Source organism: Oncorhynchus keta, chromosome 25, assembly GCF_023373465.1.
Source record: "Oncorhynchus keta strain PuntledgeMale-10-30-2019 chromosome 25, Oket_V2, whole genome shotgun sequence".
NCBI classification, from domain to species: Eukaryota; Metazoa; Chordata; class Actinopteri; order Salmoniformes; family Salmonidae; genus Oncorhynchus; species Oncorhynchus keta.
In genome coordinates, this window is record NC_068445.1 from 6,966,688 (window position 1) to 6,984,386 (window position 17,699).

General features: G+C 42.9%; 1 protein-coding gene across 3 annotated transcripts in view; it reads left to right on the top strand.

Moving 5' to 3' along the window:
* LOC118358044 (mediator of RNA polymerase II transcription subunit 27-like) overlaps positions 1–17,699 on the top strand; it is a 111,307-nt gene that overhangs the window by 80,438 nt on the left and 13,170 nt on the right. For all 3 annotated transcript variants that reach the window (XM_052478551.1, XM_052478550.1, XM_035735424.2), the window contains 2 exons: positions 10,242–10,349; positions 13,403–13,444. In XM_052478551.1, the coding sequence (XP_052334511.1) occupies positions 10,242–10,349; positions 13,403–13,444 (150 nt within the window). The remainder of the gene's footprint in view (positions 1–10,241; positions 10,350–13,402; positions 13,445–17,699) is intronic.

Below are 17,699 nucleotides of genomic sequence, written 5' to 3' on the forward strand. Positions count from 1 at the left end.
GCATGCCCTCCGATTTGACACACTGAACTCTGTCTGCAAAGTAATTGGTGAACCAGGCAAGGCAGTCATCCGAAAAACCGAGGCTGTTGAGTCTGCCGATAAGAATTTGGTGATTGACAGAGTCGAAAGCCTTGGCGAGGTCGATGAGGACGGCTGCACAGTACTGTCTTTTATCGATGGCGGTTATGATATCATTTAGTACCTTGAGTGTGGCTGAGGTGCACCCGTGACCGGCTCGGAAACCAGATTGCACAGCGGAGAAGGTACGGTGGGATTCGAGATGGTCAGTGACCTGTTTGTTGACTTGGCTTTCGAAGACCTTAGATAGGCAGGGCAGGATGGATATAGGTCTATAGCAGTTTGGGTCCAGGGTGTCTCCCCTTTGAAGAGGGGGATGACTGCGGCAGCTTTCAATCCTTGGGGATCTCAGACGATATGAAAGAGAGGTTGAACAGGCTGGTAATAGGGGTTGCGACAATGGCGGCAGATAGTTTCAGAAATAGCGGGTCCAGATTGTCAAGCCCAGCTGATTTGTACGGGTCCAGGTTTTGCAGCTCTTTCAGAACATCTGCTATCTGGATTTGGGTAAAGGAGAACCTGGAGAGGCTTGGGTGAGGAACTACGGGGGGGGCGGAGCTGTTGGCCGAGGTTGGAGTAGCCAGGCGGAAGGCATGGCCAGCCGTTGAGAAGTGCTTATTGAAGTTTTCGATAATCATGGATTTATCGGTGGAGACCGTGTTTCCTAGCCTCAGTGCAGTGGGCAGCTGGGAGGAGGTGCTCTTGTTCTCCATGGACTTCACAGTGTCCCAGAACGTTTTGGAGTTGGAGCTACAGGATGCAAACTTCTGCCTGAAGAAGCTGGCCTTAGCTTTCCTGACTGACTGCGTGTATTGGTTCCTGACTTCCCTGAACAGTTGCATATCACGGGGGCTATTCGATGCTATTGCAGTCCGCCACAGGGTGTTTTTGTGCTGGTCGAGGGCAGTCAGGTCTGGAGTGAACCAAGGGCTGTATCTGTTCTTGGTTCTGCATTTTTTGAACGGAGCATGCTTATCTAAAATGGTGAGGAAGTTACTTTTAAAGAATGACCAGGCATCCTCAACTGACGGGATGAGGTCAATGTCCTTCCAGGATACACGGGCCAGGTCTATTAGAAAGGCCTGCTCACAGAAGTGTTTTAGGGAGCGTTTGACAGTGATGAGGGGTGGTCGTTTGACTGCGGCTCCGTGGCGGATACAGTAGATGAGGCAGTGATCGCTGAGATCCTGGTTGAAGACAGCGGAGGTATATTTGGAGGGCCAGTTGGTCAGGATGACGTCTATGAGGGTGCCCTTGTTTACAGAGTTAGGGTTGTACCTGGTGGGTTCCTTGATGATTTGAGTGAGATTGAGGGCATCTAGCTTAGATTGTAGGACTGCCGGGGTGTTAAGCATATCCCAGTTTAGGTCACCTAACAGAACAAACTCTGAAGCTAGATGGGGGGCGATCAATTCACAAGGTCTCACAGTTGACAATGCGTGTCAGAGAAAAAGAAAACAAGCCATGAGGTTGAAGGAATTGTCCGTACAGCTCCAAGACAGGATTGTGTCAAGGCACAGTTCTGGGGAAGGGTACCAAAAAATGTCGGCGGGATTGAAGGTCCCAAAGAACACAGTGGCCTCCATCATTCTTAAATGGAAGAAGATTGGAACCACCACTGCCTATAATTGGCTGCCAATCTGAGCAGTCAGGGGAGAAGGGCCTTGGCCAGGGAGGTGACCAAGAACCCAATGGTCACTCTGACAGAGCTCCAGAGTTCCTCTGTGGAGATGGTAGAACTTTCCAGAAGGACAACCATCTCTGCAGCACTCCACCAATCAGGGCTTTATGAGAGTGGCCAGATGGAAGCCACTCCTCAGTTAAAGACACATGACAGCCCTTTTTGAGTGTGTCAAAAGGCACCTAAAGGACTCTCAGACCATGAGAAAAACAAGATTCTCTGGTCTGATGAAACCAAGATTGAACTCTTTGGCATGAATGCCCAGCGTCACATCTGGAGGAAACTATTCCTACGGTGAAAAGCATGGTGTTGGCAGCATCATGCTGTGGGAAATGTATTTCAGTGGCAGGGACTGGGAGACTAGTCAGGATCGAGGGAGAGATGAACGGAGTAAACCTGCTCCAGAGCACTCAGGACCTCCGACTGGGGCGAAGGTTAACCTTCCACCAGCAGAACGACCAAGTCTCTGAATGACCCAGCCAGAGCCCGGACTTGAACCCGATCGAACATCTCTGGCGAGACCTGAGCTTGAGAGGATCTTGGGGGTAGAATGGGCGCATCTTCCCAACTACAAGTGTGCCTAGCTTGTCGCATCATACCCAAGAAGATTTGAGGCTGTAATCGCTGCAAAGGTGCTTCAACAAACTACTGAGTAAAGGGTCTGAATACTTATGTAAATGTGATATTTCAGTTAAATTTATTCTTTATAAATTTGCAAACAATTCTTTACCTGTTTTTGCTTTTTCATTATGAGGTATTATGTGTAGATTGATGAGGGGGAAAAAACTATTTAAACAATTTTAGAATAAGGCTGTAAAAAAAGTTGAGGGGTCTGAATACCTTCACAAAGTATGCTGCCTCAGTTTGTATGATGGCAGTTTGCATATACGCCAGAATGTTATGAACAGTGATCAGATGAATTGCAATTCATTGCCAAGTCCCTCTTTGCCATGCAAATGAACTGATTCCCCAAAAACTTTTCCACTGCATTTCAGCCCTGCCACAAAAGGAACAGCTGTCATCATGTCAGTGATTCTCTTGATAACACAGTTGTGAGTGTTGACGAGGACAAGGTTGGAGATCATTCTGTCCTGCTGATTGAGTTCAAAGAACAGACTGGAAGCTTCAAAAGGAGGGTGGTGCTTGGAATCATTGTTCTTCCTCTGTCAACCATGGTTACCTGCAAGGAAACACGTGCCGTCATCTTTGCTTTGCACAAAAAGGGCTTCACAGGCAAGGATATTGCCACCAGTAATATTGCACCTAAATGAACCATTTATTGGATCATCAAGAACTTCAAGGAGAGATGTTCAATTGTTGTGAAGAAGGCTTCAAGGGCGCCCAAGAAAGTCCAGCAAGCTCCAGGGCTGTCTCCTAAAGTTGATTCAGGTGCAGGATCGGGGCACCACCAGTACAGAGCTTGCTCAGGAATGGCAGCAGGCAGGTGTGAATGCATCTGCATGCACAGTGAGGTGAAGACCTTTGGAGGATGGCCTGGTGTCAAGAAGGGCAGCAAAGAAGCCACTTCTCTCCAGAAAAAACATCAGGGGCAGACTGGTATTCTGCAAAAGGTACAGGGATTGGACTGCTGAGGACTGGGGTAAAGTCATTTTCTCTGATGAATCCCCTTTCTGATTGTCTGGGGCATCTGGAAAAAAGCTTGTCCGGAGAAGACAATGTGAGCGCTACCATCAGTCCTGTGTCATGCCAACAGTAAAGCATCCTGAGACCATTCATGTGTGGGGTTGCTTCTCAGCCAAGGAAGTGGGCTCACTCACAATTTTGCCTGAGAACACAGCCATGAATAAAGAATGGTACCAACACATCCTCCGAGAGAAACTTCTCCCAACCATCCCGAAACAGTTTGGTGACGAAAAATGCATTTTCCAGCATGATGGAGCACCTTGCCATTAGGCAAAAGTGATAACTAAGTGGCTCGGGGAACAAAACATCGATATTTTGGGTCCATGGCCAGGAAACTCCCGAGGCTTTAATCCCCATTGAGAACTTGTGGTCAATCCTCAAGAGGCGGATGGACAAACAAAAACCCACAAATTCTGACAAACTCCAAGCATTGATTATGCAAGAATGGGCTGCCATCAGTCAGGATGTGGCCCAGAAGTTGATTGACAGCATGCTAGGGCAGATTGCTGAGGTCTTGAAAAAGAAGGGTCAACACTGCAAATATTGACTCTTTTCATCAATTTCATGTAATTGTCAATAAAAATCTTTTGACACTTATGAAATGCCTGTAATTATACTTCAGTATTCCATAGTAACATCTGACAAAAATATATAAAGACACTGAAGCAGCAGACTTTGTGAAAATTAATATTTGTGTAGTTCTCAAAACTTTTGGCCACGACTGTAGTTGATGTCCATCCACCTTGGAAAAGAAAACCCTGGTGATTTCAGTTGTTTACAGAACCATTTACAGTACCGTTACAATCAACTCGATTTCAGACATTTTATCTGTTTAGGATTAGAAACTTGATTCGCTCATAACCTGGAAAACAGGAACTATTTTTGTTTTAGCTGCACCGCATCAGTGTGTACGGGAGACTGGGGACAATTGTATTTATCTTGTCTTTTACGCTATTGCTCAGACGCCACTTGAACGAGGCCAGTCATTTTTTGATATAAGAAACTTACATCTGTCTCCTAACCATTCGTACCATTTTTAGTTCTGTAGATATGACCATTGGATTTTAGTTGTAACAGTAGCTGCGGTCAAATGTAACTCCTGAAAAATAAACCAAATAAACTCACTTAAATGTTTAATAATTGAACATTTTTTTAAGTTAAGTGAGTTTAACTTCATAGACATACAGTGCCTTCAGAAAGTATGCACACCTCTTGACTTTTTCCACATTTTGTTGTCACAGTCTACATTTAAAATGGTTTCAATTCAGAATTTTTGTCACTAGCCCAGAAACAATACCCCATAATGTAAAGTGGAATAATTTTTTTTTTTTACAAATTAATAAAACAAAATAATGTTGAATCAATGAAGTATTTAATCCCTTTGTTATGGCAAGCCTAAGTAAATTCAGGAGTAAAAATGTACTTAACAAGTCACATAAGTTGCATGGACTCATTCTATGTGCAGTAATAGTGTTTAAACATGATTTTTGAATGACTTCTTAATCTCTGTACCCCACACATACAATTATTTGTAAGGTCCCCCAGTCGAGCAGTGAATTTCAAACACAGATTCAGCCAGAAAGACCAGGGAGGTTTTCTAATGCCTGGTAATAAAGGGCACCAATTGGTAGATAAAAAATATTTTTAAAATAATCTCAAATTAAGCAAACGCTAACATTGAAAGTCCCTTGGAGCATGGTGAAGTTATTAACTACACTTTGGATGGTGTATCAATAGACCCAGTCACTACAAAGAAGAATTCTGAAAATAATAATAGTCTAATGTTGCAGAACCCAGGTGTGGACAGCTCTTAGCAACTTACCCAGAAAGACTCACATCTGTAATTGCTGCCAAAGGTGCTTCTACAAAGTATTGAATCGGGGTTGGAATACTTATCTAATCGATATATATTAGTGTTATATATTTTTTTTTTTTATTACAAATGTTAGAATTTTTCTTACATTTTGACAGAGTATTTTGTTTAAATCATTGACAAAAAATGATAATTACATCCAATTTGTCTTGTTAAGCAAATTTGTACTCCTGAACACATTTAGACTTGCTGTAACAAAGGGGTTGAATACTTATTGACTCAAGACATTTCAGCTTTTCATTTTGTATTCATTTGTAAATATTTAGAAAAACATAATTCCACTTTGACATTATGGGGTGTTGTGTGTAGACCAGTGACCAAAAATCTAATTTTTATCCATTTTGAAATCAGGCTGTAACAACAAAATGTGGAAAAAGTCAAGGGGTGTAAATTATTTAATGATATAATTATGCTAATTAGAATTCTTGGACATTAATGGTCAGGACAGTATAAAAAATATACAGCCAGTGGAAAAAATGACTTTTGCCCATAAAACTAGAAAATAGTGATACATTTGGCTGAAACATTTCAAGTAAGGGGAACCTAAATGGGCATGTATTGAGTGAGTTGAATCACTCTAATTTGTTTCTGTTTGGAGAAATTCAAGGTTTTACAATTGCCCTTGGTCTCCCATTCTCCCGACGTACAGTCCGTACTGGGTCTATTAATTGAAGTGTTGATGGAATTCAATGTTATTCTTTGCTTCTTATTGACTTGTGAGTTACAAAATCATCTGACCAAAACTTTGTCAGTTACCATCTTTTTTTTTGCGGAATAGGCCTAATAGAGAAATACAAAAAAGGCTACCAAAATTACTGAAAAGTTTACTAAGAAGGAGAATTGATTTGGATTTGTTGTAGCTGAAGAGATTGGTGACTGTTTATCAGGCATGAGAGATGGAAGCCTGTCCGGTGTGCTTTAGTTAGTCAGTCAGTCAGTCATTGTGGATGAGCCTCAGGGCCTGGCCAGGCCTGAGCAGAGAACTAGGGCCCGCCTCTATAAAAGGCCTGTCGTCAGTAATGGATTCTCTCTTTGAGCACCTGTCTTGCTGAGGAGCGAGCGGGCCGCCGGAGAGACATGGCAGCCTTTTGAGCCTACCTGACACCCCTGAATTTAATAAGCCCAACCGCTAAAGAAGGGGAAATGTGTGTTGCTGAGGCACCCTAATGAAATATGATTGGATGCGGATGGGTTTTCTTGACATGTTTAATCACGTCTAATCCTCACTCCTCTGTTGAATTTAAAAGGGCCGTGCAGGTCTGCACTATTCAAAGTGTTCAAAGTGTATTTTGGTGTCATCTCTCTGAAGGTCTTTTGGAGAGACAGGTCTTTGTGTGCACTGCTCTTAGTAGTGGTTCTGGGTTGATCGACAGTTTAACCTGACTAGAAGAGATAGTCTTCCTGCATGGCCAGCCAAAGTCTGCTTTCTTAGTTAGCCTCGTACTGTTTGGTAACCGTCACTGTCTTTTACTTGTCTGTGCTAACACACTAAACAGGAGGACGTTTCTCTCCTCTCTAAACTGCACTCGATGTGTTCAGGCACTCCTCGAAATGAGTTTGTCGATCACCTCTCCAATTAGCAGGCTTAAAGAGCTCTGGAAATGACAAGCCTTTTACAGAAGCCTCTTAGGCCATCTAACCAGCCGTCTTCTGCGGGGAAACAAATACTATTCAATGGTGATATTTTCCTCATTAATGGATTTATTCATTTATGCATGGAGGATCGTTAGATTCTCTGTCATCGGACTTAAAAAGTGTCCTTTTGTTTCTTATTTTGGCGTGTAGAACAATCCATCAAGTCAAATGCTTTTGAAGTTTTAGACAATGCTGGGGGTTTTCCTCACCGCACAAATTCAATTACCAAACCTCTTACTATTCTGCCATGAACTGAAACTCTGGTCAGCTTTCATAGGATTTAGAGCTAGAAAAACATATAACTGGTCAACTTTTGGCCATTGCAGATGTCTTGGTAACACTTCATTTTACGGTACTCTTTCCACACTGTCTGATATTATTGGGAAATTATATGGCAACAAATGGATAGGCTAGAATTCAACACAATTGGTAAATTGTACCAAATAAACAAATAAGTAATACATTGGTTAGCCCATTACTGTATAATTAACATGTAGGCCTACCATCAAAACCATTTCTACACAATGTTCTCAGTTTAGTGGAGCCTAATGAAGACCATTTACAGAGAATGCTACACAAATTTTGTGAAAATGTTTTATTTGTCTAAAAACATGCATTTTCCTTGAACTGTGTACTCAGACTAGGCTGTAGGTATACCATATCAGCTCGCACAGACATTCTCTACACAATGTTCTCAGCTTAGGAAGCCTGATGAAGACTCTTTAGAGTTGTGAACATTACAATATTTTTAAGAAAATAGATTATTTGTAGATTATAGCCTAATATCCAGGTAAATATCTGGTAATATACACTACCGTTCAAAAATTTGGGGTCACTTAAAAATGTCTTTGTTTTTGAAAGAAAAGCCAAAAACATTGTCCATTAAAATAACATCAAATTGATCAGAAATACAGTGTAGACATTGTTAATGTTGTAAATTACTATTTTAGCTTGAAACGGCAGATTTTTGGCGTTATCCCATTATCAGCAACCATCACTCCTGTGTTCCATTGGCACGTTGTTAGCTAATCCAAGTTTATCATTTTAAAAGGCTAATTGGTCATTAGAAAACCCTTTTGCAATTATGTTAGCACAGCTGAAAACTGTTGTTCTGATTTAAAGAAGCAATAAAACTAGCCTTTAGATGAGTTGAGTATCTGGAGCATCTGCATTTGTGGGTTTGATTACAGACTCAAAATGGCCAGAAACAAAGTCCTTTCTTCTGAAACTCATCCGTCTGTTCTTGTTCGGAGAAATGAAGGCTATTCCATGTGAGAAATTGCCAAGAAACTCAAGATCTCGTACAACGCTGTGTACTACTCCCTTCACAGAACAAAGCAAACTGGCTGTAAGCAGAATAGAAAGAGTGGGAGGCCCCGGTGCACAACTGAGCAAGAGGACAAGTACATTATAGGATCTAGTTTGAGAAACAGACGCCTCACAAGTCCTCAACTGGCAGCTTCATTAAATAGTACCCGCAAAACAGCAGTCTCAACGTCAACAGTGAAGAGGAGACTCCGGAATGATGGCATTCTAGGCAGAATAGCAAAGAAAAAGCCATATCTTAGACTGGCCAATAAAAAGAAAAGATTAAGATGGGCAAAATAACACAGACACTGGACAGAGGAATTGTAAAAAAGTGTTGTGTACAGACGAATTTAAGTTTGAGGTGTTCAGATCACAAAGAAGAACATTCGTGAGAAGCAGATTTTTTTTATTTATTCTGTGGGAGTGCTTGACGCCATCTGTCAAGCATGGTAGGGGCTATGTGATGGTCTGGGGGTGCTTTGGTGGTGGTAAAGTGGGAGATTTGTACAGGGTAAACAGGATCTTCAAGAAGGAAGGCTATCACTCCATTTTGCAACGCCATGCCATACCCTGTGGACGGCGCTTAAATTGGAGCCAATTTCCTCCTACAACAGGACAATGACCCAACGCACAGCTCCAAACTATGCAATAACTATTTAGGGATGAAGCAGTCAGCTGGTATTCTGTCTGTAATGGTGTGGTCAGCACAGTCACCGGATCTCAACCCTATTGAGCTGTTGTGGGAGCAGCTTGACCATATGGTATGTAAGAAGTTCCCAAGCCAATCCAACTTGTGGGAGGTGCTTCAGGAAGCATGGGGTGAAATCTCTTCAGATCACCTCAACAAATTAACAACTAGAATGCCAAAGGTCTGCAAGGCTGTAATTGCTGCAGATGGAGGATTCTTTGACGAAAGCAAAGTTTGAAGGACACAATTATTATTTCAATTAAAAATCATTAATTATAACCTTGTCAACATCTTGACTATATTTCCTTTTCATTTTGCAACTCATTTCTTGTATGTTTTCATAGAAATCGAGGACATTTCTAAGTGACCCCAAACTTGAATGGTAGAGTACGTAAAATAAACTACCACTGAGTATTAAGACTTTTGTTTTTTTTATTGAAAACAATGGATGTGTACTTACTACTTAGTGTATTTTGTAACCTGTAACCTCCATTGCCACATCTTTCTTGTCTCTCTAAGGCATTGTTGCTCAGTTCATGCAATGTCATACAGTCTTCCGTTGAATCCAACTGATTTGGCTTGTTTCAATGAGAGAGTTTCTCAGTCACCATCTCATTCTCATGTTTGAGTGGAGTCATGAAAAGAGTTGAAGCCCTCCCAAACACTGTGCTCTCCCTGTCAGTCTGGGACGGTGTTTCCCGCCCACTCGCCAACTGAACCAGAGCGCTGCCTGGGATGAATAATTCAGGCTGGGTAGAGCAGGCGATAAGCACCACTGTTTTGTTCTGGGGATGCTGCTGATGTTTGAACAGATTTGACAAATAAAGAGGGGGCTTTTCTCCTATCATGCTCCCCTTCTTCCCCCTTTCCTCCCCCACCTCTCTCTCTCTCTCTCTCCCCCCTTATCTCCAGTACTTGCAGTGGGAAGTCCAAAAGAGGCCGATTTCAACTGTGTCTCATTCTTATCCCGCTACTCTTATACAGAGATACCCAAAGACCTCAAGTCAAAGCCCTCTGTAAGCTTTCCTTATCCTTCAAAGATCAAGGTCAATGTCTAACACAGGCACACTCTGCAGCTCAGCAATTCTGTTTGTCAAGCGCGTGTCGGATGCAGAGAGGTGTCTGCTCTTTTCCAAGGTTAATTCACTGGAAAGGTTGCGTACAGCAAGCCTATTGGGCCATCCAGTGGAGAGCACTGTAGGTTGTAGGTTAACCACCGCCTCAAGGGGAAAGAGAGGGGGAGAGAAGGCTAAGCACATTTCTTTGGCATGGTGGTAGACTGAACCGTGCTGAATTTGTCATTGTCTCTTCCTCTCTGCTGTCTCTTCCTTTAGGTGACATTGGGGAAAGTGCTGAAAACCATTGTGGTGATGAGAAGCCTGTTCATAGACCGGACCATCGTGAGAGGATTCAACGAGAATGTGTATTCCGAGGATGGCAAGGTAGTGCTTTGAATGGGAGTTTTTTGCCCAAACAACTGGATTAAGTAGTACTGCATGTGATAGTGAGGTGCAACCCTTTCTCCATTGCAAGAATACAAGTACAGTATTTTTTTTACTTGACATAAGAGGCGTCATACTAGGAATACAGTGCATTCTGAAAGTATTCAGACCCCTGGATTAAATAAAAACAATTATTCAGCAATCTACACACAATACCCTATAATAACAAAGCGAAAACAGGTTTGAATACATTTTTGCAAATTTCTAAAAAATAAGGAACAAAAATACCTTATTTGCGCAAGTATTCAGACCCTTTGCTATGAGACTCGAAATTGAGATGAGGTGCATCTTGTTTCCATTGATCATCCTTGAGATGTTTCTACAACTTGACTGGAGTCCACCTGTGGTAAATGCAATTGATTTGACATGATTTGGAAAGGCACACACCTGTTTATATAAGATCCCACAGTTGACAGTTAATTTCAGAGCAAAGACCAATCCATGAAGTCGAAGGAATTGTCCGTACAGCTCCTAGACAGGATTGTGTCGAGGCACAGATATGCGGAAGGGTACCAAAAAAGGTCTGCAGCATTGAAGGTCCCCAGGAACACCTCCATCATTCTTAAATGGAAGAAGTTTGGAACCACCAAGACCACCAAGAGTGGTCCTTCTGTAGCTCAGTTGGTAGAGCATGGCGCTTGTAACGCCAGGGTAGTGGGTTCGATTCCCGGGACCACCCATACGTAGAATGTATGCACACATGACTGTAAGTCGCTTTGGATAAAAGCGTCTGCTAAATGGCATATATTATTTTTATTATATTATTACTCTTCCGAGAGCTGGCCGCCCGGCCAAACTAAGCAATCGGGGAAGAAGGGCCTTGGTCAGGGAGGTGACCAAGAACCCGATGGTCACTCTGACAGAGCTCTAGAGTTCCTCTGTGGTGATGGGAGAGTCTTCCAGAAGGATAACCATCTCTGCAGCACTCTACCAATCAGGCCTTTATTGTGGAGTAGCCAGACAGAAGCCACTTCTCAGTAAAAGGTACATGACAGCCCGCTTGGAGTTTGTCAAAATACACCTAAAGACCATGAGAAACAAGATTCTCTGGTCTGATGAAACCAAGATTAAACTTTTTGGCCTAAATGCCAAGAGTCACGTCGAGAGAACCTGGCACAATCCCTACGGTGAAGCGTGGCGGCAGCATCATGCTGTGGGGATGTTTTCCAGAAGCAGGGACTGTGAGACTAGTAAGAATCGAGGCAAAGATGAACGGAGCAAAATACAGAGAGAGATCCATGATGAAACCTGCTCCAGAGCGCTCAAGACCTCAGACTGGGACAAAGGTTTACCTTCCAACAGGACAACGACCCTAAGCACACAGCCAAGACAACGCAGGAGTGGCTTTGGGACAAATTTCTGAATGTCCTTGAGTGGCCCAGCCAGAGCCCAGACCTGAACCGAATCAAACATCTCTGAAGAGACCTGAAAATAGCTGTGCAGCAACGCTTTGTCATCATGGGGTATTGTGTGTAAATTGAGGGGGGGTGGGGAGATTTAATCCATTTTAGAATAAGGCTGTAACGTAACAAAATGTGGAAAAAGTCAGGGGGTCTGAATACTTTCCGAATGCACTGTATATTATCTGTACACATCCAAGGAGAGTTCAGTCCTCTTGAGAGTTTCCTGGGTACCAGGAATGGGTCTCTCTGGGCTATGTTTTCAAAGTGACCTCATATAGCCTCCTATCGAGCGGTTTTGTTAGAGGGCTGACGGTTTCCAGCTGCTAACGTAAGAGTATGCAATCCAGGGTCTGGACCTACAATCCTCATTGTCAGTTTTCTGTTGGCACTGTTGAATCATTTAGATGTGACGGCTTCCTTTATCACTCTCTCACATGAAAAGCTTGTAAAGGATGGGAGACATTGGCTTTCCTCTATGATTTCCCGTCTGTCAAATTCTACATTAGTCCCTCGTTCATTTTGAATATGGCTCTGTGTTGGTGTTTCGCCCTCACTCCCGGGACTCTTTGAACTGACATGAATATGAGGAGGCCATCAAAGCCACAGAGAACTAGCACTGTTAATTAAGCCAATGAATGGGAGACTTTTGAAACTCCTGCTACAACAGTGTTTGTCTGATGTACTCAATTGTGTGCGTGTGTGTGTGTTCATGCATGTGTGTTTACAATCAAGTTCTTACATATACTGCCACAACTAACCAGGTACTTTATAGAGATAATCTGCTCCTTGGAAAATGTTTTGTAGTCCAGACATTCCCAAAGTGCCACCTAGGATGACTTAGACACAAACAGCAGCAGCCAGGGTTTAGTTTAGGGTGTCTTGCCTCTTCTGCTCCATCCCTCAGGGTCCACCATCCCCATTTCTGCCATTTTCTCCTCTAATTATCATATTGTAAGAAGCAGCAGGAGCCGCAAGCTGAGCCTCCTAGCGTACAGAAAGAGAGAGGAAAAGGGAGAAGGAAAACTGCACTATCAAAGGAGGGCTTCAAAGACTATCTAAGGCATCTCTTGGGTAATTTGCGATCCTGTATCCTTCCCCCTTCAAAGGGTCTCTGTGTGTCGGGAGTGGGTAGAGGGACAGAGGGGGATCGAATCCGATTTCTCTAATAAATGCTGACACCAGGCCTGTTTGATATTAGATTCAGGGGAGCGTTTTGATTTGTTAACGCCTTTGAAAGTGTTTGGACAACCTTCACACAATCTCCTGCCCACCTCTCCTCATTTACTGTAGGACCATGCAAGCCAGAGGACAGTTGGGCGGCAAGAAGAGAGGAATCATTTGAACGAAAAATATAGACCTGATCAAAACCCCAGAATGCAATGCTAATGAATGGTATCACGAATACCAAGGGAAAGTTGTTGGCGTTGTCAGTCTTGATGATGACGAGGACAACATGTTTACTCCAATCCCATTGTTCTGAACTCACCAAAGGAATACTTGGTGTGATTTGCATCATATACAACTGAAGAAAAGAATGTGTAATGGTTTGAAAATGAATAATGGCAATCATTTCTCCTTTTCTCTCCTCAGCTGGATATCTGGTCGAAGTCAAACTATCAAGTATTTCAAAAGGTGAGACCTTATCTTTGTGTTCACCCCATACTGAGGTGCAATGCACACTTGGCAGGCGCCAACCTGAGGAATTCATGAATAGTCACGTAGGTCTCCATATTGTGGTCCAGTCTGTCTCTCTCTCTCGTTGGGCCACCTGTCCCTGTGTGTTGTTCTCTCTCACTAGCCCTGTCATACCAAAATATACTTGGTTTCCTGTTGGATTTCATTTTAAACTGAAACCACTTTGCATCATAATCAGTTCTGCCAAGTATACGGAGGTTATGAGTCGTCTTCACTCCCCTCCCTCATCAAATCTCAGCCTAAGGGCAGCCAACCGCCACACACACACACACACACACACACACACACACACACACACACACACACACACACACACACACACACACACACACACACACACACACACACACACACACACACACACCAGTGACGGTGATGAAGACAACATGAATAGAAAGAGAGCACACAAATGTGTCTTTCATAGAGAATTCTCAATTGTATGTTTATTTCTATTATCTTCTTACTTTTAATGTTCGATCAGCTTTACTATTGCAGATAGATTGTGGCTTCCATTAATGTAATTGTCTGCATAATTTCCAATCCCCCATATATTTTTGGGTAAGTAGATACAGTACCAGTCAAAAGTTTGGCCACCTACACCTACTTTTCTTTTCTTAAAAAAAAAAAAAAAAAAAAATTCTACATTGTAGAATAATAGTGAAGACATCAAAACTATGGAATTACACACATGGAATCATGTCGTAACCAAAAAAGTGTTAAACAAATGTTAGATTCTTCAAAGTAGCCACCCTTTGCCTTGATGACAGCTTTGCACACTCTTTGCATTCTCTCAACCAGCTTCACCTGGAATACTTTTCCAATAGTCTTGAATGAGTTCCCATATATGCTGAGCACTTGTTGGCTGCTTTTCCTTCACTCTGCGGTCCAACTCATCCCAAACCATCTCAATTGGGTTGAGGTCAGGTGATTGTGAAGTCCAAGTAATCTGATGCAGCACTCCGTCACTCTCCTTCTTAGTCAAATAGCCCTTACACAGGCTGGAGGTGTGTTGGGTCATTGTCCTGGTGAAAAACAAATGATAGTCCCCCTCAACGCAAACCAGATGGGATGACGTATCAGTGCAGAGTGCTGTGGTACCCTTGCTGGTTAAGTGTGCCTTGAATTCCAAATAAATCACTAACAGTGTCACCAGCAAAGCACCCCCACAACATCACACCACCTCCTCCATGCTAAATGGTGGGAATCATACATGCGGCAAACATCCGTTTTCCTACTCTGCATCTCACAAAGACACGGCTGTTGGAACCAAAAGTCTCAAATTTGGACTCATCAGACCAAAGGACATGTTTCCACGATCTAATGTCCATTGCTCGTGTTTCTTGGCCCAAGCAAGTCTCTTCTTCTTCTTGGTGTCCTTTAGTAGTGGTTTCTTTGCAGCAATTCAACCATGAAGGCCTGATTAACAAAGTCTCCTCTGAACAGTTGATGTTGAGATGTGTCTGTTACTTGAACTCTGTGAAGCATTTATTTGGGCTGGTAACTATAATGAACTTATCCTCTGCAGCAGAGGTAACTTTGGGTATTTCTTTCCTGTGGCGGTTGTCATGAGAGACAGTTTCATCATAGCGCTTGATGGTTTTTGCGACTGCACTTTAAGAAACTTTCAAAGTTCTTGAAATGTTCTGCATTTATTGACCTTCATGTCTTAAAGTAATGATGGACTGTTGTTTATTTTGCTTATTTGAGCTGTTCTTGACAAAATATAGATTTGTTTTTTTAGGGCTATCTTCTGTATTACCACCCCTATCTTGTCACAACACAACTGATTGGCTCAAGCGCATTAAGAAGGAAAGAAATTTCACAAATTAACATTTAACAAGGCACACCTCATGAAGCTGGTTATGAGAATGCCAAGAGCGAGAAAAGCTGTCATCAAGGCAAAGGTTGGCTACTTTAAAGAATCAGTACCAGTCAAAAGTTGACACACCTACTCATTCCAGGGTTTTTCTTTACTTTTTTGCTTTATTTTTTACTAATGGACAACAACTCTTAGGCTTCTACTTCCAGCTTATACATACTATTTGCATTTTACGGACACAGTATAGTTTTACAATTGTTATCGTTTGTTTGTTTTTAGTCCCATCCTTCAGCTCCACTCAACCCCTCCCATCTGTCTCTGAACACCATCCAATATTTTCATAGATTCTACATATTGTAAATTAAAGATACAAAAAATTCTAAGACTATTTGTTATATTATTAATCGATTGACTATGACTTTTTAAGTCACCCAGCAGTGCTATTTGCAAAGTTGGCTCCAGGTAAATGTTGCAATTCTTAAGCCATTCCTGAACCTGCGACCAAAAACAATCTACATATGTACTAAAACAGTACCAAAACAAATGATCTAATAATTCTGTCTCTTTGCAGCAAAATCTGCCGAGCTGGGATGGTTGTATCCCCCATATATATAACATTCTATTGGTTGCAATAATTTTGTGTAATAATTTAGTCCAATCAAACTTTATTTGTCACATGTAGACTTGCTTACTTTACAAGCCCTTAACCAAGAGTGCAGTTCAAGAAGAAGAAATATTTGCCAAGTATACTAAAATAAAAAGTAATAACAAAAAGTAACACAATAAGAATAACAATAACGAGGCAATATACAGGGGTGGACCGGTACCGAGTCGATGTGCGGGGGGTACAGGCTAGTTGAAGTAATCTGTACATAAGTAGTAACAGCAAATCAAATCAAATCCAATTGTATTTGTCACATACACATGGTTAGCAGATGTTAATGCGAGTGTAGGTGAACAGAAGGATTTGAGTTCCTGTATGTTTCTTTCATCACACCATGTCTCGTTAGTCATGAGGCATACGCCCCCGCCACTCTTCTTACCAGAAAGTTGTTTGTTTCTGTCGGCGCGGTGCGTGGAGAAACCCGTTGGCTGCACCGCCCCGGATAGCGTCTCTCCAGTGAGCCATGTTTCCGTGAAGCAGAGAATGTTACAGTCTCTGATGTCCCTCTGGAATGCTACCCTTGCTCGGATTTCATCAACCTTGTTGTCAAGAGACTGGACATTGGCAAGAAGAATGCTAGGGAGTGGTGCACGGTGTGCCCGTCTCCGGAGTCTGACCAGAAGACCGCCTCGTTTCCCTCTTTTTCGGAGTGTACAAAAGGGAGTGTAAATTGTCCAGTGGTGATTAAATTAATTGTTCAGCAGTCTTATGGTTTGGGGGTAGATGCTGTTGAGGAGCCTTTTGGTCCTAGACTTCGGTACCACTTGCCGTGCGGTAGCAGAAAATGGTCTGTAACTTGGGTAACTCGAGTCTCTGACAATTTCATGGGCTTTCCTCTGACACCGTTTATTATATTGGTCCTGGATGGCAGGAAGCTTGGCCCCAGTGATGTATTGGGCCGTTCGCACTACCCTCTGTAGCGTCTTACGGTCAGATGCCGAGAAGTTGCCATACCTGGTGAGGCAACCGGTCTCGATGGTGCAGCGGTAGAACCTTTTGAGGATCTGGGGACCCGTGGCAAATCTTGAAAAAATGTGTTGTCGTGCCCTCTTCACGACTGTCTTGGTATGTTTGGACCATGATAGTTTGATGGTGATGTGGACACCAAGGAACTTAAAACTCTCGACCCGCTCCACTACAGCCCTGTTGATGTTAATGGTGCCTGTTCGGCCTGCCTTTTCCTGTAGTCCACGATCAGCTCTTTAATCTTGCTCACATTGAGGGAGAGGTTGTTGTCCTGGCACCACACAGCCAGTTCTCTGACCTCCTCCCTATAGGCCGTCTCATCCTTGTCGGTGACACTGTTGTGTCGTCAGCAAACTTAATGATGGTGTTGGAGTCGTGTTTGGCTACGCAGTCGTGGATGAACAGGGAATGCAGAAGGGGACTAAGTACACAGCCCTGAGGGGCGCCCCAGTGTTAAGGATAGGCAAGGCAGACGTGTTGTTGCCTACTCTACCACCTGGGGGGGCAGCCTATCAGGGAGTCCAGGATCCAGTTCCAGAGGGAGGTGTTTAGTCCCAGAGTCTTTAGCTTAGTGATGAGCTTCGTGGGCACTATGGTGTTGAACGCTGAGCTGTAGTCATTGAACAATATTCTCACGTAGGTGTTCCTTTTGTTCAGTGAGAGAGGGCAGTGTGGAGTGCGATTGAGATTGCATCATTTGTGGATCTGTTGGGGCGGTATGCGAATTGGAGTGGGTCTAGAGT